The 24,262-nt window shown below is 39.2% G+C and overlaps 1 protein-coding gene across 3 annotated transcripts; it reads left to right on the top strand.

Moving 5' to 3' along the window:
- The first annotated feature begins 1,089 nt into the window (after nucleotides 1-1,089).
- On the top strand, nucleotides 1,090-23,881 carry LOC127453549 (protein ENTREP3-like). Of its 3 annotated transcripts, none has more exons than XM_051719976.1 (14): nucleotides 1,090-2,424; nucleotides 3,506-3,562; nucleotides 3,679-3,786; nucleotides 3,876-3,992; nucleotides 5,497-5,604; nucleotides 5,745-5,905; nucleotides 6,285-6,384; nucleotides 15,900-15,972; nucleotides 16,061-16,334; nucleotides 18,701-19,026; nucleotides 19,180-19,248; nucleotides 19,751-19,920; nucleotides 21,178-21,312; nucleotides 21,420-23,881. In XM_051719976.1, exons 1-14 carry the CDS (start codon nucleotides 2,197-2,199, stop codon nucleotides 21,657-21,659), a joined length of 2,166 nt encoding a protein of 721 aa, XP_051575936.1. In that variant the 5' UTR covers nucleotides 1,090-2,196; the 3' UTR covers nucleotides 21,660-23,881. The 3 variants fall into 3 exon arrangements, with proteins under 3 accessions (XP_051575936.1, XP_051575937.1, XP_051575938.1); XM_051719977.1 differs by having other exon boundaries at nucleotides 1,449-1,464; XM_051719978.1 differs by lacking the exons at nucleotides 1,090-2,424; nucleotides 3,679-3,786 and having other exon boundaries at nucleotides 3,362-3,562.
- Nucleotides 23,882-24,262: the final 381 nt, after the last annotated feature.

The raw sequence follows: 24,262 nt of genomic DNA, 5'->3' as shown, positions 1-24,262 counted from the left end.
GTCGGCCTGCCTTCTTCCTATAGTGCATCCTGCTGCCATCTCTTCCCCAGGTAAATGATGCACACGCACCCGGTCATCCACATAATCTAAAAAAAAAAACATGATTCATCAGACCAGGCCACCTTCTTCCTTTGCTCCATGGTCCAGTTCTGACGCTCACGTGCCCATTGTAGGCGCTTTCGGCAGTGGACAGGAGTCAGCATGGGCACTCTGACCGGTCTGCGGCTACGCAGCTCCAAACGCAGCAAGCACTGTGTATTCTGACACCTTTCTATCATGGCAAGCATTACGTTTTTCAGCAATTTGTGCTACAGTAGCTCTTCTGTAGGATCGGACCAGACGGGCTAGCCTTGGGCGCCCATGACCCTGTTCACCGATTGTCCTTCCTTGGACCACTTCTGGTAGGTACTAACCACTGCATACCGGGAACACCCCACAAGACTTGCTGTTTTGGAGATACTCTGACCCAGTCTTCTAGCCATCACAATTTGGCCCTTGTCAAAGTCGCTCAGAATTTTACGCTTGCCCATTTTTCCTGCTTCCAACACATAACATTCAAGAACTGACAGGGTTGGGGAGCAACAAAATACATGTAACGGGTTTACTTATTTAAAATACAAAATATAATTAACTGTATTCCACTACAGTTACAATTTAAATAATTGGTAATTGCTATTTCTAGCCATTTTACATGCACATGTTACCAGACACGATCATATTTTTTTTATCAAGAAAATTCACGTTAGATCATAATTAATTTTTTTCTAGTAAGACCTTTGATGATAATTTTTGTATTGTTTTCCTGTAAAATTATCTAAAAATCCTTAAAACAAGATCAGTTTGATTGATCTTGTTTTAGAAACAACACTGCATAAGATATTTAGGTTTTTCAGAGAATGTATTTCTAACGTGTATTTTGTCTTACTGTACTGGCAGAGTTTTTATAGTCAAAACAAATGAAAATATCTACCAGTGCTGAAGAAGTAATCCAAAGTATTTATAATACATTACTGACCTTGAGTAATCTAACGGAATACGTTACAAATTACATTTTACAGCATATATTCTGTAATCTGTAAATGGAATACATTTCAGAAGTAACCCTCCCAACCCTGTCTGTAAGTGGTTTTAATGTTGTGGCTAATCAGTGTATATATTATCCATCTAGTGCAGCATCAGCACCTCTTGCTGGGTCAATGCGGTGCCGCACTGGACAAATATTATGCGACCATAGTGCGCTGCTTATTCGATCTTAAAAAAACAAACAAAACTGAGGCACACTGAAATGACAGCGAATAATGTTTACATTGTACTTGAGGGCTAGATACGAGGTAATGGTATCGTGTGGGAATAACAAATTTACGTTCTGAGATACTTGAAGTCTGGCGCGATTACGTAGCGCGCGGCGCAGTGATGCTCATGTCCAGGATAAGGACGGGACGGGAGACCTCGTGACTGCAGGAGGTAAAGGGGGAGACTCGATCCAGGATAAAACTCCTTCAAAGCGAACACCGGGGGTGGGGGGGAAGATGTATTCAGAATTCTTTAAAAGTAACTTGCATCATTTGAAAATGAGAACGGCATAGGCAGTTCATCTCAAACTGCTTCGGCGCGAGTGCTTTCATTCTCCCTTTGTTTTGATTTTTTTCGTCTGATAACTTTAGGGTTTTGCTTCATGAGACGTCTCATTCAAGCTCAGGTGGGGGCTGTTGGGCTCTCTGGTGAAAGAGACACTTTGGTGTGTGTTGGGCTGGAAGTGATTTTTTTTAGTTCTGCTCCGCTAAGTAGCGAAAAGGCCAACCTGCTCCGCTGGCCTGCGGATGCGGCAGCCACTCGGCCTGCTTAAGGATCTGGGTACCGCAATGCCGCGGGGATGGGGGAGAGAGAGAGAAGGCACGTGGGCGACGGACGGAGTTGAATTAAGGGATAAAGGAGTACGCAGAATAAATGTTGACACAACATAAATGTGTCAATACCAACATTAAGTTTAAACAGTTGTGGTAAGAATGTTATGGAGAGCCTAATCGTAGAATCTCGTGATACTTTCTGTGGGGTTAGGTTTATGTGATTTTTCAAGTCAAGTAAAGTTTTACGAACGGTTTTCCCTATTCTGGATGACCTTCTAAGAGTAACACCCCATATATATTGAATTGAGCTACATAGTCACCTAATTTAGGACGTGTTTAACAAGCCATAATGCCCTCACCTTCGGACTCCAGTAGCGTTGCCTCAATGTCAGGATCTCGAGGTCTGTCTGGTAGTCGCAGAGGAATGTCTGGGAGGACAAGTGCACGCGTGCTGCTTTACCTGGGCTTGTGTCACCTTGCACTAGGGGGTATGGTGCTCGCCTTCAGCTTCACAAGCCTGGCCTTCACCTCTTCACCCCGTGTCAGACAGTCCTGTCCTTTCTGGGCTGGCTTTTTCGTAAGTCTCTCCCCCTCGTGCAAAAACATACTCTCCAAGATACTGAGATGTCTTTGATAGTTTCTTTGAATATCTTGACATTTGGGAAGTTGCAGCAGTGTCCTACATTGTGAAATGCTATTCTTAATCTAAAACGGATTTTTAGAAAAGGATAATTATCATGCATGCTGTAATAATAACCTCATTTTAAAGGGGTAGTTCACCCAAAATAAAAAATAAAAAAAGATTGTCATGATTTACTCACTCTCATGTTGTTAAAAACCTGCATGACTTTCTTTTATCTTTGGGACACAAAAGCAGATCTTAGGCATAAAGTTAGCCTCAGTCACCATCCACTGTCATTAAATGGAAAAAGATGCAATGAAAGTAAATGGTGACTAGTGACGTTTGTATTCCAAAAAAGAAATAAAGTCATACGGGTTTGAAATAACATGAGGGTGAGTAAATGATGACAGAATTTGGGAACACTTTACAATAAGGTTATATTTGTTAACAGTTAACAACATTTGTAAACATGAACTAACAGTGAAAAATACTTTATTTTATTTAACATTTTAAACATTTATTAATCTTGGTTAATGTTAATTTCAACATGTACTAACATTTTTATTTTATTTTTTATCAAAAATTGCATATGTTAACATTAGATATATAAATATATTGTCTGTTGTTAGTTAAAGGAAGATTACGGGTCAGATACAAATGAAGCTCAATCAACAGCATTTGTGACATAATGTTGATTACCACCAAAATTAATTTTGATTTGTACCTCTTTTTCTTAAAAAAAAAAAAAAAAAAAAGCAAAAATGTGGGTTACAGTGAGGCACTTAAAATGAAAGTGAATGGGGACAATTTGTTTTACGTTAAAATACTCACTGTTTCAAAAGTTTAGTCACAAGATGTAAACAATATACATGTTAACATAATTTTAGTGTGATAAAATCGCTTACTAGCCTTTTCTGTGAAAAATTATATCCAATTTTACAACTTTGTTGCCATAACGACGTAACACCGTAAACCCTAAAACGACTGCCAAGTTTATAGCCAAGTTTAACATGCTTTTTTCCCTCTTTTAAACAAGGTTGTGGCCTCAGGAGTGGTGGGTATGATATCATGGAGAAGGCCCTTCACTCTTGTAGTATGTATCTTTCCTATCTTGACTGAATAATTTAGAGAGAATGTGTGTGTGTTTGCTCCTCATTTTAGTGATGCTGTTTTTTTTTTTGTTTGTTTTTTGTTTTGGTTGTTGTTCAGGTGTCACTGTTCATGCTGCTGTCTGCAGTGTGTGTGATTCTCAGTCTGGCTGGTTCCATGCTCTCATGTCAGAATGCACAGATGGTCAAATCTTATCTTGCCTGTCAGGTACACTCTCCTCTCCCCTCCTCTCCTCTCCTCTCCTCTCCTCTCCTCTCCTCTCCTCTCCTAACTAATTTGTGTATGTGTTGTTCTAGATGGAGAATGGCCTGTGTCTTTGCTGTGACCCCAAGCAGACTTGCTCTCCATCAGAGGATGAGACATTAGTGCTCTACCAACATGCAGATTGCCACTCGGTGCGTCACCAGCTCAAGGTATGTATTTTGATAGACTGTAAAGATGTATGCAATTCATCTAACCTATATGGCTTAAAGTATGAGGATACCCAAAGGTTGAATTTCAAAAGCATTGGCATTAATAGGAAGCTGGTACTCCCTATCAGCTTCCACTCAGACACAAGAGCATCAGTGAGGTCAGGCACTGATTTTGGGTAATGGGGTCTGGCTTACAGTCAGCGTTCAAATTCATCCCAAAGGTGTTTAATAGGGGTTGAGGTCTGATCTTTGTGCAGACCAGTCAAGTTCTTCTACACCAGAATCAATAAAACATTTCTATATGGATCTCAATTTGTGCCCAAGGGCATTGCCATTCTGAACAGAAAAACTGAGCTCCAATCCAAACTGTTTCCACAAGGTTGGAAGCACACAATTTTCTAGAATGTCACTGTATGCCACAACATTAGGATTTGTCTGCACATGGCTCAGCCAAACCCATTGATTAGAAGGTGGTGTCCATATTCTTTTGACCATGTAGTGAACAGCATACACTGATGAGCCAAAACATTATGGCCACCTGCCTAATATGCTGTTGGTCCTCCGCGTGCCACCAAAACAGTGCCGACCCACCAAGGCATGGACTATTCAAGACCCCTGAAGGTGTCCTGTGGTATCTGGCACCAAGATATTAGCAGCAGATCCTTCAAGTCCTGTAAGTTGCGAGGTGGAGCCACCATGGATCAGATTGAGATCTGGGGAATTTTGAGGCCAGGGCAACACCTTGAACTCTTCATCATGTTCCTCAAACCATTCCTGAGCAATGTGTGCAGTGTGGCAGGGCGCATTATCCTGCGGAAAGAGGCCACTGACATCAGGGAATACCATTGCCATGAAGGGGCACTCTGACTGGTCTGTGGCTACGCAGCCCCATAGGCAGTAGGGTGTGATGCACTGTGTGTTGTGACACATTCCTCCCATAACCATCATTAAAATTTTCTGTGATTTGTACCACAGTAGACCTTCTGTCGGTTTGGACCAGACGGGATAGCCTTCGTTGCCCTCGTGCATCGATGAGCCTTGGCTGCCCAACACCCTGTCGCCGGTTTGTGGTTTGTCCCTCCTCGGACCACTGTCATTAGGTACTCACCACTGCTGACCGGGAGCACCCCAAAAGCCTTGCAGTTTCAGAGATGCTCTGACCTTGTCATCTGGTCATAACAATTTGGCCCTTGTCAAAGTCACTTAGGTCTTTATTCCTGCCCATTTCTCCTGCATTTATTGTTCGCTGTCCATCTAATCTACCCAGACCTTGAGATATTGCCTTGTTAGGAGATGGTCAACGTTCTTCGCTTCACCTGTGATTGGTCATAATGTTTTGGTTCATCTGTGTATGTGGAAGAGTACATGCCTTTAACATTATGGACACAACCAACAGTGATGTCTATGTCCTTTCATGTTTTATCCAAGTATGCTGCTCTGGTGCATTTGGAATATGTTTGAAGTTTGAGTTTAGTCCCGATAGTGTATGTTTGTGTGTGTGTAGGATCTGCTGTTTAGTGCCTGTGGTCTCAGTATTCTCTCCACCATTATCTGCACTCTGTCAACTGTCACCTGTAGCATCCATATCTTCTCTCTGGACCTGCTGCATTTGGTGAGTGTAAAACAGACCATACAACATTTTTACACTAAAACTTCCAATTCCTTAAAGTCATGTTTACTAATAGCTGAAATTTTCTCTTAAATGTCACAGTGTATAAAAAAATATCTCACTCTTTCTCCCATTTGTTGTAGCTGGCTCCTAATCGCTCCCGCTCTGTTAACCCAGAATGCACCCCTCCTCAGGATGCATTTCTCAGTAACATGATGGACTTTGAGGAGTTTGTTCCGCCCATTCCCCCACCCCCATACTACCCTCCTGAATACACCTGCAGCTCAGAGACGGATGCACAGAGGTGAAAAGACATATACACACATGTCTATTTTTCTATCATGGTGGGAACTTTCCTGTTGACTTCTATTGTTTTTATTATGAGCAAAATATATTTACTATCCTTTCCCTATCCCTGAACCTTGGCTGGTCCCCACAATGTAGGTGATTTCAGTTTTTACTATCTTTATGGGGAAATTTGGTCTCCACAGTGTAGGCAAAACCTGGTCCACACACACATAGCCAAACATCACACTACATTTATGCCATTTACCCAGTATTTGCATTTATGCTATCTCTTTAACTCCTTTTCTGTACTTTTTCATCCCTATAGGCTTCAGTCACACCATTTCTTTTGTTCATTTCCTTTTCTCATGCCTCATCTTTTTTGTGTGTGCCTGCAGTGTCACATATAATGGATCAATGGAGAGTCCAGTGCCTCTCTACCCAACTGACTGCCCTCCTCCTTATGAGGCTGTGATGGGTCAAAGGGCTTCTAGTCAGGTAAATGTTTGTGCTTGTTAACAATCAAATACAAGTCTAATACCCAATGTTTTGCATTCATTTCTTATCCAAAAAAAATTCTGTTAATCTGTTAAAGCTGAAGTGTGTAACTTTGTCCTATCCTATCTTAATATGCAGAGATAACTAAAAGTAAGCCATTTGCAAGTTGATTTCCTCAAACTGTAAACACTGTGTCTTAGTGGCCCTATAAAAATTGCTCTGTTTGTTTGGGCGACCTGTTCATCCCTAAACAACAACACTGATTCAACCAATGGCAAGAGTTTGGAGCTGTACCATCTGTTTATTCGATCAATAGCAGACAGGGGGAGTGTTCGAAAAAGCTGTTTGAAAACAGCCTTTATTTTTGCAATTCCCTTTGCAATTACACACTTCAGCTTTAAATTGTTTTAAATAAATTTCAATAAAATTGTTATGAATCATAGCAAAATAATTACATGAAACTGAACGAAATACCAAATTTCAGATTCCATAATACATCGCATCATTTAGTTAAGAACCATTATTTAATTGTTGAATAATTTTCAGCGTTATTGCTGCAGTCAAGTCCTGCTGAGAATTTCTAACTTAAAAGTCTGGAAATCATCATTACAATGTAATGTGCATTCAAGTGATTGTAACATGGACCCGCTAGGCAATTTAAAATTTCTTTATCTTTTTTTTTTTTCACTTGCTGAAAAAGACAGGAAGCATTTTAGCATTAAAGGAATATTCCGGGTTCAAAACAAGTTAAGCTCAATCGACAGCATTTGTGGCATAATGTTGATTACCATGAAAAAATAACCTTGACTTATTTTCGTTAAAAAAAGCAAAAATCAAGGTTACAGTGAGGCATTTACAATGGAAGTGAATGGGGCCAATTTTTGGCGGGTTTAAAGGCAGAAATGTAAAGCTTATTATTTTATAAAAGCACTTACATTAATTCTCATGTATTATTTGAGCTGTAAAGTTGTTTAAATCATATTTTTTACAGTCTTTTTAGGGTTTGTTGACATTACACTGTCATGGCAATGAAGTTGTAAAATTGGCTATAACTTCACACAGAAAAAGTTAGAAAGCGATTTTATCACACTAAAATCACGTTAACATGCATATTGTTTATGTCTTCTGGCTAAACTTTTGAAACAGTTAGTATTTTAACGTTTGCGGATTGGCCCCATTCACTTCCATTTAAGTGCCTCACTGGAACACAGATTTTTTCTTTTTTTTTTCTTCTGATTAACACTTTTTATTGATTCACACAATTGACACAGAAAAGCAATACATATATTCACAGAATCAACATTTAACCCCCATTATTCTCTTTCCCCCTCCCAATCCCCAACTCCACCCTGACCCTCAACAGATATCCCTGTGGTCACACTTAAGTATACACACAAAAAATTATATAAAAATTATATAAAAAATAATTATATAAAAACAAAATAATCACACACATTTAAAACTACACTTCTCTCTCCACTGCCCCTCCCGAGAGTCCTCCAAAAAGGCCAAATAGCTGCCCCATTTTTTATTAAATAAATCTAAATGGCCTAGCCTTCTACATGACATTTCCTCAAATGCCGCTACCCTCCCCATCTCTGTGCACCACTCTTGAAATGAGGGCGCTCCAGCCGACTTCTATCCCCTAAGAATAATTTGTCTGCCGATCATAACATTGACACAATTTTCTATGCATTTATCCCCTATATTAATGACCACCCCATCGCCTAAAATACAGAGTCTGGGGCAAAATGAAATTTGAGTGCCCAATACGTCACACATAAAACTCTGAACCCTCAATCAAAATTCTTGGATCTTAACACACCACCAAAAAACATGGGCTGTGTACCCCCATCCAACGGGATGTAACTTAACTTCTCCAGTTAATTTGATAGAAAGGCTTTGCAATGGTGAAATAGGGGCAAGAACTTCCTGTTCAATACAAAACCAGGGAGGGACTCTCTCAGGTGGAAGCGACCAGCGAACCAAATGTCTGAGACCAAATGCATAATAATAAAACAAAATCTTGGGTAGGCCTAGCCCACCTTTGTCAATCGGCCTGTGCAATTTACTGGAATGTAATCTGGGACATTTACCTTTCCAAATGAAGGACTTTGCTATGTTATCAAATTGCTTGAAATAAGAGAGGGGGGCATCTATAGAGAGAGATTGTATCAGGTAGTTCAATTTTAGAATACAGTTCTAAAGATATTAACCTTCCCAATCATAGTAGCAGATGTAATGAAGCCCACCTGCGCACATCGCTCGAAAAACTAACTCTAACTAAATCACACAAATGTGCTGAGAATAAAATACCCAAATACTTAATGCCCTGTGTGGGCCACTGGAAGACGCCCAGCTGAAAAGCCGTTACCGGGCAGTATGCTGTAAGAGCCAAAGCTTTGGATTTAGACCAATTAACTCTGTATCCTGAGAATTTAGATAATAATTCTGTGGAGGCAAGGCATAGATCTAGTAGGGTCGGAGACGAATAATAAAATATAATCTGAGTAAAGCAAAAGCTTATGCACCACACCTCCCACCAACACCCCTGGAAAATCATCCTCCTTTCTTATCACAGCTGCTAATGGCTCCAGTTCAAGACAGAACAATAATGGGGAAAGAGGGCAACCCTGCCGGGTGCCCCTATCCAGAGTAAAATAATCTGAAATTAATCCATTTGTATGTACTGCCGCTACCGGGTGTCTACAAAGTAATTAATCCATCCAATCAAAGTATTCCTGAACCCGTACATTTCCAAAATCTTAAAAAGGTAATCCCATTCTACCATATAAAATGCCTTTTCGGCGTCAAGTGAGATGGTAACGAACGGAGTCTGATCATTCACTATTGACCACATATTAATGAAACGCCTAATGTTATCAGAAGAGCTACGGCCCCACATAAACCACACCTGATCTATATGTATAAGAGATGTCATAACTTTACTTAAACTTTACAATATTTTAACGTCTAGCTGGATCAGGGAAATTGGATGGTAACTCTTACACTCTACTACACCCTTTTTAAGAATCAGACTGATCCGGGCTTGTGTCATGGTTGGCGGAAGCTTTCCATTCTTTAATGATTCCGTATGGACTTCTAGCAAAAGTGGAGCCAGTTCTGTAGCATAAGATCTAAAAAATTCAGCAGCAATGCCATCTGGCCCCGGAGCCTTGCCTTTAGGCAAGACCTTAATTACCTCGTCAAGCTCCTCCAAGGTTATCTCAGAGTCAAGAGAATGTTTTTGCTCAGCCGACAGTTTAGGAAGTGTAACAGTATCAAGGATGGGCAAGGAGGAGGCGGGAACCAGACAACCCATCAAAATAATGTTTAATGAAAACCTAAAAAGACACAAACAAATCTCTCTCCCGAACTGCCGCATCCGGCTCGGTTTTATCCCTCTCCTCGGCTGATTAGCTTGATTGGGGGGCGGCTGTGCGCACTCACGGCCTGGCCCCGCCCTCCTCCTCATCACAGGATATTCTAATGGTTCCACAAAGTTTCTAATATCCTCTTCAGTAGACGAAGATGTGGAACTATAAAGATCAAGATAGAATTCTTTAAAAGCATTATTAATATCAGTGGCCGAGGTAAATATTTCACCACCAGCAGATTTCACTGAGGGAATGGTAAAAAAAGACTCTCTCTGTTTTATATATCTAGCCAGAAGCTTCCCTGCTTTGTTCCCTGACTCAAAGTATGACTGTCTTGCTCTGAATAGCCAAAACTCCACCTTCCATGACAAAATAGTATATCTATTTTATATCTGTATTTTAATCATGTCGATCGAGGCCATCAGACAACATTCGGTGCTTCAGCTCTGCCTTGGCACTTTTAATACTCCCTTCCAATTCCATAGGTTTTTGTGCTTTGGATTTTTTGGTGAATGAGGCATACTGTATGATCCGACCCCTAAGAACCGCCTTAAGTGCCTCCCAAGCCATGCCCACAGAGGAAACTGAGGACCAGTTGGTCTCCATATAGACACTGATTTCAGCCTTTAGCATTTGTTGGAATTCAGGATTTTGCAAAAGGAGTACATTAAAGCCAACTATATGATTTCCTTTTCTTCATATGTGGCAACACCTCTAAACACACCAGGGTGTGATCTGAGACTAAAGTGTTTCCAATTGAGCAATCAACGACAGATAGAATGAGGGACTTATATATATAAAAACATATATTGTAGACTAAATCTTATGGACTGATGAAAAAAATGTATAGTCTCTACCAGATGGGTTCAAAAGTCTCCAAATATCTGTAAGACCAAGATTTTTACACATCCTGTGAAGTGTCTGTGTTGCTCTAGGGGGCTTGCACACTTTTGCTTCACTATGATCAAGGACTGAGTCCATCAAAAGATTAAAGTCTCCTCCCAATATTATGTAATGAGGGGTGCCAGTGGCTTGCAACATCTCTTCAAGATCTATAAAAAAGCCCTGATCATCAATGTTAGGTGCATAAATATTAGCCAAAATAAGAATTTGTCCCTGAATTTCAGCTAAAAAAATAATGACTCTTCCTAATTTATCTTTACTCTGTTTGAGACATTTGAATTGTAGATGTTTACTTACCAGTGTAATTACTCCCCTGCTCTTACTCGAGCCAGCACTATAAAAAAAATGCCCACCCTATATCTTTCCAAATTTTTCAGCTTCCTGTGGAGAAAGATGGGTTTATTGAAGCGACACTATATCATATTTCTTACGCTTAAGAAGATAAATAACCTTCCTCCTTTTTATGGGGTGCCCCAACCTATTCACATTCCACGTGGAGAGAGACAATCCACTCATATTAACATTTGACATTTTGACATATACAGGTGCATCTCAATAAATTAGAATGTCATGGAAAAGTTCATTTATTTCAGTAATTCATCTCAAATTGTGAAACTTGTGTATTAAATAAATTCAATGCACACAGACTGAAGTAGTTTAAGTCTTTGGTTCTTTTAATTGTGATGATTTTGGCTCACATTTAACAAAAACCCACCAATTCACTATTTCAAAAAATTAGAATATGGTGACATGCCAATCAGCTAATCAACTCAAAACACCTGCAAAGGTTTCCTGAGCCTTCAAAATGGTCTCTCAGTTTGGTTCACTAGGCTACACAATCATGGGGAAGACTGCTGATCTGACAGTTGTCCAGAAGACAATCATTGACACCCTTCACAAGGAAGGTAAGCCACAAACATTCATTGCCAAAGAAGCTGGCTGTTCCCAGAGTGCTGTATCCAAGCATGTTAACAGAAAGTTGAGTGGAAGGAAAAAGTATGGAAGAAAAAGATGCACAACCGACCGAGAGAACCGCAGCCTTATGAGGATTGTCAAGCAAAATCGATTCAAGAATTTGGGTGAACTTCACAAGGAATAGACTGAGGCTGGGGTCAAGGCATCAAGAGCCACCACACACAGACGTGTCAAGGAATTTGGCTACAGTTGTCGTATTCCTCTTGTTAAGCCACTCCTGAACCACAGACAACGTCAGAGGCGTCTTACCTGGGCTAAGGAGAAGAAGAACTGGACCGTTGCCCAGTGGTCCAAAGTCCTCTTTTCAGATGAGAGCAAGTTTTGTATTTCATTTGGAAACCAAGGTCCTAGAGTCTGGAGGAAGGGTGGAGAAGCTCATAGCCCAAGTTTCTTGAAGTCCAGTGTTAAGTTTCCACAGTCTGTGATGATTTGGGGTGCAATGTCATCTGCTGGTGTTGGTCCATTTTGTTTTTTGAAAACCAAAGTCACTGCACCCGTTTACCAAGAAAGTTTGGAGCACTTCATGCTTCCTTCTGCTGACCAGCTTTTTAAAGATGCTGATTTCATTTTCCAGCAGGATTTGGCACCTGCCCACACTGCCAAAAGCACCAAAAGTTGGTTAAATGACCATGGTGTTGGTGTGCTTGACTGGCAAGCAAACTCACCAGACCTGAACCCCATAGAGAATCTATGGGGTATTGTCAAGAGGAAAATGAGAAACAAGAGACCAAAAAAATGCAGATGAGCTGAAGGCCACTGTCAAAGAAACCTGGGCTTCCATACCACCTCGGCAGTGCCACAAACTGATCACCTCCATGCCACGCCGAATTGAGGCAGTAATTAAAGCAAAAAGGAGCCCCTACCAAGTATTGAGTACATATACAGTAAATGAACATACTTTCCAGAAGGCCAACAATTCACTAAAAATGTTTTTTTTTATTGGTCTTATGATGTATTCTAATTTTTTGAGATAGTGAATTGGTGGGTTTTTGTTAAATGTGAGCCAAAATCATCACAATTAAAAGAACCAAAGACTTAAACTACTTCAGTCTGTGTGCATTGAATTTATTTAATACACGAGTTTCACAATTTGAGTTGAATTACTGAAATAAATGAACTTTTCCACAACATTCTAATTTATTGAGATGCACCTGTAAGTAAACAACAGATTGTGTGCCAAAAACAAGATTATAAAGACCACATTCCAACATTAGTGCGAAAATCAAAACCCGATCGTCCCCCTGATCCAAACAAACAGAAAAAAGAAAAATGTGCACATTAACCCCGCGCACGACAGCGCCAACTGGCATCCATCCCTCCAAACTCAAACAGTTCATGCACGCCTCCGAGAACCCCTTGCCGTCGGATTGTTCATGTCTGGTGGTTCTATACAAATTTTGTGAGACAGAATTACACAGTGAAAGATAATCTATAAAACAAACTCCAGCCAATAGGTGGAATAAACACAAAGAGCGTGTAGATTCATCTATAAAACTGTCCTGAAGGTGTGTTACTCTACAAAATAAACTCCAGCCGCTAGGCGGAACCAGCTGAAAAAGAACGCGCATATCCTTCAAACAGTTAAAAGTATGTTCAGTGAGCCGGTCCACTCGGCTGCAACATGAGTGCAAACAAATGACTTAATCACTCCAATGTTTTTGCAAGAAATACCCCAAAAAACGAACTCCAGCTGCTAGGCGGAACCAGTACAAAAAAAGAGCGTGCAGAATCTTCAAACCATCAAGCGAATATTCAGTGAGCCGGTCCACTCGGCTGCAACATGAGTGCAAACAAATGACTTAATCACTCCAATGTTTTTGCAAGAAATACTCCAAAAAACAAACTCCAGCCACCAGGCAGAACCAGCACAAAAAAAAGAGCGTGCAGAATCTTCAAACAGTCAAGCGAATGTTCAGTGAGCCGGTCCACTCAGCTGCAACATGAGTACAATGAGATGACTTACTCCATTGACTTTATGAAGGACATCACTTGCTGTGGGCATGTCAATGTTTTGCATCTATTCTCAATTTGACCGGGAATATCAGTGCAAAAGCGACCTTCCGTTGGTGTAAAATTTTCTTGCATTCCTTGAATCGGTCACGTTTCTCTCTTGTCGAATTCGCAAAGTCTGGGAACAAGAAAATGCTGTGGTTCTTCCAAGAAAGCCTTCCTTTCTCCTCGCGTAACACAAGATCTTTATCAGATGATCTCAGAAATTTGGCCAGAAGTGATTGGGGCCTGTTTCCCTCTGCGGGTCGACGAGCAGGAACCCTGTGAGCTTGCTCGATTTCCAGCTTATGGACTGCTATGTCGAGCAGATTCGGAAAGAGCCCATCCAGGAATTTTCAACGATATGGACGTTATTCCGCCGGCTACGGTTCTCCATGTCCTCCAACTTCTCCCAGACATGCTCCAAATCCACCTTTGTGTCTAGCGAATTAGCAGATAATTCCCTCTCCGATGACTCCAGATAATCAATCCGTTTCTCGACATCCCCCACTCTTGTAACCACATCAGTAAATTTTGCCTCCATGGCAGTGATCGATCGACATATAACAGTAAGATCCTCCAAGTCAGCAACGACCTTCGTCAGCATTGCTGACATGTTCAACATCTCTCGCCGCATTTCCTGCACTTCTCAGACTAAATCGACTCCCAGGCTTGCGGCCTGCTCAGGGGGCGTCAGCTTGAGCACGTAAGTGTCTTTTAATGTCTCCAGAGCCCGAGGATTTTGAATTCTTTGACGTATTGTCCTCCTAGAACAGTTATGGAACAGAGTGTATCACATCTTACCGGTTTATGTCATAAAAAGTATAAAAACTAGCAAAGTGCACAGAGCTCGCCATTCAAACATCTGATCCCTGCATGGCGTCACGTGACTCCCACAGATTTTTGCTTTTTTTTTTAAAGAAAAGGTCCAAATAAATGTTTGTGGTAATCAATATTTTGCCACAAATACTGTCGATTGAGCATATTTTGTATTGAACCCTGAATATTCCTTTAATGCAACAAAATAAACAACAAAGGAGTTGAGTTAAGTTTTCAACAGTTTTCAGTTTTAGATGCCATTGTAGAAATTTACTATTCGCAGTCAGCTATGATTACTTTAATCAATGAGTGAAAGTGTCCAGTAACAGGGTGGTTACTGAGATTAAGCGAGTAATTTTCAACTTGTCATGTGATTCTAACATGGCAGCCCCCATGATGGGTCCCTCTCCATGTAGAATAAAACAGCTTTTTTAAGGTTACTAATATGACTTGAGTCTTCATCTCTCTCTCTCTCTCTCTCTCTCTCTCTCTCTCTCTCTCTCTCTATATATATATACACCTATATATATATATATATATATATATATATATATTAAAATTACAATTAATTTCTTTAGGAGTAAAAAACTTTAATAAAGAACAAAATGCTGACTCCAGCCAGGTCTACTAAGCAACCAAATTGGTCCGGTTGCTAGGGAGGGTAGAGTCACATGGGGTAAACACCTCGTGGTCGCTATAATGTGGTTTGTTCTCGGTAGGGCGCGTGGTGAGTTGAGCGTGGTTGCCGCGGTGGATGGCGTGAAGCCTCCACACGCGCTATGTCTCTGTGGCAACGCGCTCAACAAGCCACGTGATAAGATGCGTGGGTTGACGGTCTCAGACACGGAGGCAACTGAGATTCATCCTCCGCCAACCGGACTGAGGCGAATCACTATGTGACCACGAGGACGTAAAAGCACACTGCGAATTGGGCATTTTAAATTGGAAGAAAAGGGGAAAAATCCCAAAAAATAAATAAAGAAATAAAGAACAAAATGCTGAGAGCCCATTTAAGTGTGTAATTGATGTGTTATCTGTGTCTTTTTTCTTCTTGCTTCCGCAGAAAATGATGGGAATTTAGTTGGGTCACATAAGCCTTCTTATAAACCAACTAAATGAGTAGTGCTTTGTAGCAAGCTTTATCACTATTCTTCATCAACAGTCTAAAAATTGTACAAACAAAACTGTGCTATTGTCAACATTCATAATTACAACTTCAACACCAATTTGATTCTTCCGCCATAATTCTTTAATGGACATGTCCCAATTTAGAAAGTCAGGGCTTAAAGAAATCATGAGTTTCCCACTGGAATGTGCCATTCATGTCATATTGTAAATACGATCATGACTTAAACGCTTTATATGTGTATATGCATATTTTTTGTTCTGTGTAATGTCTACGTAGTGTGTATGGGTAATACTGTGGTCATGCCACTCTGTTTCTGTCTGTAGGCCACAGTCTTTGACACACAAGCTGGTGAGCTGTCTGGAGAGAGAGGAACATCCACAGCTTTCAGTGGTGAAAGTGAGTCTTTCCTCTCTTCTGTTCCTCCTTTAGCAAAACAGTACTCTCGCTTTAAATGTGCTATCTGTGTATATTCTCTCTCTCTCAGTGTCTATGGACAGTGGATCTCTGTTGATGTCTGAGATTGTGGATATTCCAGATGACAGCTCCCCGTCCGAGGACTCCTGTCTCATGGAAGTGGGGATGCGGGTGCGGCCCCGGGAGGGCAGTGATGGATGGGAGGGGGGAGAGTACATAAACTTTCGATGTTCCGCACAACATCCAGAGGGAACAGTGGCAGCTCCTCCAGGCATACGCTGTTTCAGAGGGGAGAGATCGAACTCCTGCTCCTCTCCGAGCACATACAAAACCTCTACCTACAGGTGAGGAGTTAACACCTACTTGTGACAACACTAAATAAAATCACTTATGTTGTTCCAGAAAATATTTTCTTCCATGGGACACAAAGGAGAACTGTTGAAGAATGTTTTATTTGCTAAGCATGGGAACTGGGGCTTTCAAGCTTCAAGCAGGACCCAAAAGCACCATTAAAGTATTATAAAAGCTGTCCACATGACTTGGTCCATAAAATATAAGTCTTCTGAAATCATACAATTGCTTTCTGTGTGGAAAACACTGAAATTTAAGTTATTATTCACTGTAGATCAGTTTGGGTAACTTTGATGGTGATCATGGTCAAAAACATTTCTCCGCACTCTAACATTGTTCACCCCCTTACTCAATTTTTTTCATTATTCTAGGGTAATCTCTGCACAACAAATGCAATACGTTTTAAATATTTTTTTAACTAGAAAAACTAATATACAGTTGAAGTCAGAAGTTTACATACACTTTTTAACCACTCCACAGATTTCATATTAACAAGCCTTTAGGCAATTACCCAAATAGCTTCTGATAGTCAATTGGAGGTGTACCTGTGGATGTTTTTTAAGGCCTACCTTCAAACTCAGTGCCTCTTTGCTTGACATCATGGGAAAATCAAAAGAAATCAGACCTCAGAAAAAACACCTGAAGGTACCACGTTCATCTATACAAACAATAGTATGCAAGTATAAACACAAAATTTGTGGGCAGAACTGAAAAAGCGTGTGCGAGCAAGGAGGCCTACAAACCTGACTCCGTTACACCAGTTCTGTCTGGAGGAATGGGCCAAAGTTCCAGCAACTTATGTTGAGAAGCATGTGAAAGGCTACCCAAAACTTTGACCCAAGTTAAACAATTTAAAGGCAATGCTACCAAATACTAACAAAGTGTATGTAAACGTCTGACCCACTGGGAATGTGATGAAAGAAATAAAAGCTGAAATAAATCATACTCTCTACTATTATTCTGACATTTCACATTCTTAAAATAAAGTAGTAATCCTAACTGACCTAAGACAGGGAATGTTTTCTACAATTAAATGTCAGGAATTGTGAAAAACTGAGTTTAAATGTATTTGGTTAAGGTGTATGTAAACATCTGACTTCAAATGTATAATATATACACTCACTGAGCACTTTATAAGGAACACCTCTACATCTACTTATTCATGTGATTATCTAATCAGCCAATGGGTAAGGAGTAGGTTTTGCAGTAAGTATGCATTTTGCACTCATCGATAATCTGAAGATTTTCCCGATGATTATCGATATATATCGGGATTTTTCAGATATAAATGTTGCTACCCGTTGCAAAATAGTTTTTATGTGTTCAAACATATTTCTCAAAAAGACTTCGGTAAAGTGTGAGCTGCAGGGTAAATTAAAGGGGGTGGCACAATGGACGTGTCTGGCAGATGACATGGTGCATTCTAAAATTTGAAATAATTATTTTCTATGAAGGTACAGTACATACACAGTCTCACTGTTTCTCGAGGCTGCTCAAAAATCTGCATCGCCATGGAGTGTAACTTGCATAGTTTTCCATTTAAAGTCAACCCAAATCATTATCAAAGGACAAAGATTATTTACTCTAGCCATCAGTGGATGATATATTGTGTACAGTATATGCAACTATCATATGGCGTACACAATGTATTTTAATTTACAATTATGTCTTTTTGTGGTTTGACGGCTTGAATGAAACCTCTTCAAATATACATACAGAGAAATTGCATAATAATTTCTAATCGATCAGTTTTCATACACTAACCTGCAAACTTTTGAAAGTCACTTTTGTTCTTGAAGAAGTAAAAAACCTTCGTAAATTTTGTGTGTATGCGTCCTGTGCAAGGAGCTCTAAAATACCTGTCCTATGTTGAAATACCAGTGCCTTGCGACCCGTTTCAGTAAATGTATCACCCCCCTGTATCTCCCATCACTATTACACCAGTCATTCAGCAAAAGCCCAACTGAGTGTATTGGATAAGCATGTAAATTAGGCTTCTAATTTAAATGTCAGCTAATGTTATTATATCGGTGCCTCAAAAATGTATTGATAAAATAACGTGCCGATCAATATTCAATATATTGATATTTTATGACATGCCTAGTCAGGAGCTTCAGTTAATGTTTACATCAACCATCAAAAAAATTTATTTCGATCATAGCATGATTGTTGGTAACAGACGGGCTGGTTTTAGTGTTTCTGTAACTGCTGATCTCTTGAGATTTTCACACACAACTATTTAAGGGTTCTCTTTTTTTGTTTCCCCTAAATAAATGTTCGAACCAACATGAGGGTGAGTAAAGTATGATATAATTTACATTTTTGGGAAAATTATTGCTTGAATATATTTCCTCCATAGGTCTCCATTGCTGAGGCATCAAGCTCGGTTGGCAAGTAGTTGCTCTCAGTTGGAGTTGTTAGCGGGCTCTCAACATTGCTCAATCCCAGAAATCCGAGTTCTGCCCTGCACGCCCTACCGACAGGGCACCTCATCTGCTTTTACCAACCCGTCTACCACTGCCCTGCCCGGTGGTGCTCAAGACTGGCCAGACAACACAGCACCAGTGCTCCTTCCACGCCCGTGCATCCGTGAACATACTGACCGTGATCTTAAAGACAGCGATGGATTCTTACCCCTTGTGAGGTCACACAGTGAACCAGGGCTTAGCTCTTCAACTGACACAGGTATGTACAACAAATAGTTTTTTTTGTTCTTCTGAAAAGCCGTTTATAGTCTGGAATTTTGTGAAATAGTGAAAGTCAAAATGTGTTTCTAGAAGCACTCTGTAAAACAAAGACAACGTTACAGTAGATGTGAGTGTTCTCATTTGTCCTCAGGTGATTTCAGTCTCACAGGAGGCAGTAAAGGAGTCAGTTTGGGGGGATCTCAGACCTCATCAGAGACAGGTAAGATTCTAACATTTTTAATTCACAGGCAAGTTTATGAAAGCATACTGTGTAATTTTTACAGTCATTTTGCCCTCTTCATTCTTTAATAGCTTAGAGTGACATGCTCATCGATGGATGATTTATTGCCTTTACGTTGAATTTTAGCCTCCAACAAAGTCCTGACAGTGTCCGAAATATTGGGTTGCAATCTTGCAGTGTGACTGCTCATACGACACCTGTCCAATGAAGAACCAATAGAAGAACAGCAACTGATTACATGTGTGAGAAAGATAGAGAAAGAGTAATTTAACTTTTCCAGTCGAAACACTTCCAAAATCAGTACAAGGGCTGGACAAAACAATTGTACAGTGTGCATCAGGCTAGAGGTTCTAAATTACAATTAAGAGAGTAACACTTATTGAATGTGTATTGTTAACATATAACTGCTTTGATTAAATGATTGACATTTCTTACTAATTTAATTGTATTAACCTATGTTTGTGTCACCTGTGTTGCCAAGGACCATCATCTGGAGCTAGTTTGCTGCCTAGCTCCTTTCCGGCACTTCCTGCATCCCTGCCCAGGAAGGGCAGCGTTAAGGCTGCAAGTAACCGGTTGCCCTCAAAACAGGTCCCAGCCACCTCGCTGCTTTTACCCAAAGACTGTGCACGCTCACTCGGAGACCTCAAGGTTAGTCTTTTAAAAGTAATATATCAACTCATTGGCCAAAGCAAGGGTCTTAACCCTTGTGTTTTATTTGTTTGTGCTAACACCTTTTGTGTTCCTGGTCAAAAATAACCGATCCACTAAGATTGTTAATAAATCTCTCATATTTCATATATTATCCCAAGATATTGCATTAGATCTTTTTGTCAACTTCTTTTTTAGTAATTATCTTTTTTGAACATATAAAAAAATAAAAATAAATTATTGATAGCATTTTTAATTGAACTGAGCTTATACTGGTAATAATTATGTAATAAATTAATAATCACTTGCTTGATGTAAACAAAATAGATCAAGCATTTTAAAGTGTAGAATCTGGACTTGGACATAATTTGCAAATTTGTTATCACAACATTAATATTCAGAGTTGGTAAAAACATAAAAAAGAGGACACAGCCATGTGTTATATATTGTTGGAAAGATCTCAATTAGTAAAATGCACTAAGCAAATTTGTTTCACTCAGAGGCCAAACGGCAGTGAGTATTAGTGTATGAAATTCCAAGTGACACACATAAATATAATAAACAGGAGTGACTTTTTGTCACATTTTTCCTTATTACTTCCTGAAACATACATATAACATAGACAATAGACATATCATAACTTACAGCAGACTGTCCCAATTCAAACGAGCCCAAACACAACATACTGTAATATGACAAATAGATCTTGATATATTCCTCAAAGAGTGTACATGGAAAATCGGTGCACAAATGGGCGCTCAACACACGTTTGGTGTGTGTGTGTGTGTGCACGCACATGTTCAAGGACTTTGTGTAAACACACATCCATATATGCGATATATGCATACATCTAAACGATGTGAGAAAAAAAAGAAAATAGGTATTACACAAAAATACAATACTAAAAAAAACTGATGCTAAGAAGCTAAAATGCCTCTAACATTAAAACATGTATTAAGTCAAATTCAAATGTAATTTACAAGTATATGTAATCATGTAATAAGCATATGTAAGCATATGTTATATGACTGTATATCAAGAACGATTATTTGAATGGCTTTGCAAGTAAGCATCATTACAAGGTATGTCAATAGGTCAGTCTTAAAATACAACACTCAGTTCTATACAATGTAAAATGGGTCCATACTGTGTCTCTTTATCCACCAAGGGGTCCTTGCGCTGAAGAATGTTGAAAACACCTGGCCTAAAGTATAACCTAGACAAAACCATGCAACATTCTTTGAATTTTCCTCTCAGGTCACCAGAGTGCTAGTACAACGTTTTCTGCAGAGATCGAAACGGAACTTAGTCCCTGCAACTGATCATGCTGGAAACTGCACTCAGGGGCTTAAAAGGAGGACAGGAGGCGAGGGAAGTCTGCCTTTAGAGCAGGTAAAGTAAACACACAAAAAATAACATTGGCAATACAATACCTAAAGGAACTTGGTTGAAATTCTATCCTTACATTTTTGACAACATGTGCTTGTTTTTTTGTGAAGGTGCTTCGAAACTCTTGGTTAGCCACCAGGGGGCAGCAGCAGCAGCATGTCCACCACCAATGCCGTGGACACCACCACTCCCATAGTGACAGTGGCCATAATGCCCGCCACCATGATGATGACCCAGTAAGGACCGGGGGTATCCACTTGAGCAGCTGTGGAGACCTCAGCTCCACATCTGTTGCATCAATGCACAGGCTCCTCCCACCACCGCACGGATCATCAGGGGCTCTTTACTAAGCATCGGCCCTCTGAATTGTGATATGGGATTCTGGATAAGATTACTGTGATTTTGGGAGAGAAAAAGGATGAGAGTGGCAGAGAAAAGTTGAGGAAGGAATGATAGGAGGGAATTAGTGTAGAGATGAGGACATATATCTTGCAGGTGGGCTTGCTGCCATCTGAAGCAGATGAATATGCTGTTTAAATAACAGTCTAGGTACACTAGATTAAGGTTAAAGATGTTCTTACAGAACACTACACACCTGCACTGATTTTTCCCCTTAGACCCACTGCTCTCTGTGTTTCAAACACACTGGTGCTGATTCGTAGTCTTAACCATCTATGTTTTCTTTCATCTTCACTGCAAAACAATAAAATAAATAAAATAATAATAAATTACATTTAATTTATTTTTATTTTTTTCAGTAAAAATTTCTGAACATCCTTAAAACAAGATACATTTATTTGAGTAAAACTGTGATTTTTAGAAGATATTAAGATATAAAGACATGTTTTCAGAGAATATATCTTGATTTAAGTTTCAACAAATTTTGTTAGATTTATGCTTAAAACAAGAAAGAATAAAAGTATTTGCTACTGGGATGAGAAAACTAAACTTAATTCAAGATATGTTCTTTTAATCAATTTTGTTCACCAAGTAAATTATATTGTTTTAAGGATGTTTAGATTTTTAATGGAAAACAAGACAATCACTGGTTAAGAAAATTATTTTTCATGCGCTCCTTTGCACTTTCAGGCGGATTCATCTCCTGCTCTTTCTTTTCCTCGCTTACTGTGTTTATGTAGATTGGGAAAGAATGTACTCTGCCACTGCTTCTTATCTTTACAGCTCATTAAAATGCACTCACAAATACAATCATTGAAATATGCTTGCCCCCACACACTCTCAGACTGTGGAATTAACAAACAGTTTGTGGTGCATCCGACCATTTGCTGCTTTTCACTCATACGACCATCTCTCAAAGACTTAACCTTCTGAATATCATAGCAGCAAAATAATCCAAACATTATCTGTAATTTATATCATGGCTGTGTTTAACCTTACATAATAGCTGAGGATGACACAGCAAGAGCATTTTTGGATTAATTTGCTTTATTTGTATAAATTCATGTTTTTTTCTATAACAGCTGAGCTTCTATTTTTTGCATCTGTCTGTTTCCACATATTGGACACTAGCTTCCCTGTCAGTGTAATACTTTATTACAGAATGCCTCTGCATGTTTTAAGAAGGCATGATTTTCTTTCTAAATGCACCCACACACACATGCTTGTAAATTGTACTGATATAAAGCTACTGTAGATGCCACTAATTCAGAGAAATGTGTGAGGGAATTAATGATTCTACATACAGAGAATTCTGTGGCAATAAACCATTCTTGTACAGTTACTTTTGGACTGATATGTTCAAGGATTTCCCAATGAATCTGGTCAGTTGGATTAAACTTTGGGCATCTCTGGAGGGTACATTTTTGTATATACTTTGTTTTGGATTTTCATCTGAAGCAACAATTGCTATTGCAACTGTTAAGAAGTTCCTGGAATGTTTATGGCTTTAAATTAATAGCAATGTTGCTAAATAATGTGCTACATTTGAAATATATGTGTAAATAATTTTGATGCACGAACCCTTACGCTCATACACACATTCTGTAACTCTTTGAAGCACTGAAAGCAAGTCTCAAAATGAGCTTGATATTCTACCTCTTGTTTTGCACACTGACATGTTACAGCCCTTTGGGAATATTTGAAATTATTTAAGGATTTTTTATGGGCTATTTATGAAACAACATCTACACTGACTGATGAAAAAGAACACTAAAAACAGCTGTACTTCATGAACTTTATTGCAAGTTATTTAAATAAAAAATAAACATAAACATACATCAAATTTATTTGAAGAGTACTACAATCATTAATCACCCTTACTATAATGGCTTTAGATTTAATTAGAGTTTTCTTTTATATATATATATATATATATATCCCAGACTAATGCAAGAGCAAATGTTCACAAGGTGCCACAGAGAATGTTGGAAAATGTAGTTTTGCCACACAAGGCCATTCCCTAAAAAGGGGTAGTTCACCATAGGTAGTTCATCCATTTTTTTATGCATTTCATATAAACGTTAACCATAAATCTTGATTATAATGAAAATAAAGTTCATGGTTATGTGTCAACTACCCATTTAACAAACCACAATGAGAGATGATTGTGGAGCTGTTCAGATAAAGACTGGGACATAGGCAGTGCTGTGGAAATCATTTTATGAAATTAATCAAATTTCAATGTACTAATTGTTTTCTCTAAATTGTAATTATTATTTTTTTTACGATTGTTTCGCTTATTACCCTGCAGAACAGTAATCAAATGCATCATTATTTCACTTAGCCATTCTTACAAATTCAGGATGCAGTGCATTCTTTTTATATTACTAATAGCTTGTTAGAAAATCATTCTTAGACTTTAGACTTAGGAGAACTTAGTGTGAATATGAGTATTTAATTACTAATTTTGACAGCCTAAAACATTTCAGAAACACATAGTGAGTTGGAGCCTGTATGTTTATGAACAGTACTTTAAAAATTGCTTTAAAAAGAG

This window comes from Myxocyprinus asiaticus, chromosome 16 (assembly GCF_019703515.2).
Source record: "Myxocyprinus asiaticus isolate MX2 ecotype Aquarium Trade chromosome 16, UBuf_Myxa_2, whole genome shotgun sequence".
In the NCBI taxonomy this organism is placed as follows: Eukaryota; Metazoa; Chordata; class Actinopteri; order Cypriniformes; family Catostomidae; genus Myxocyprinus; species Myxocyprinus asiaticus.
The sequence above is the reverse complement of the archived record's forward strand: the minus strand, read 5'-3'. Positions and strand labels throughout refer to the sequence as shown.

Coding starts and splice junctions, on each gene's coding strand:
- LOC127453549 (XM_051719976.1), top strand. CDS start 2,197: ATGCCCTCACCTTCGGACTCCAGTAGCGTTGCCTCAATGTCAGGATCT. Junction 5,906..6,284: donor TCAGAGACGGATGCACAGAG/GTGAAAAGACAT, acceptor GTGTGCCTGCAG/TGTCACATATAATGGATCAA. Junction 19,249..19,750: donor TCAGACCTCATCAGAGACAG/GTAAGATTCTAA, acceptor TGTGTTGCCAAG/GACCATCATCTGGAGCTAGT.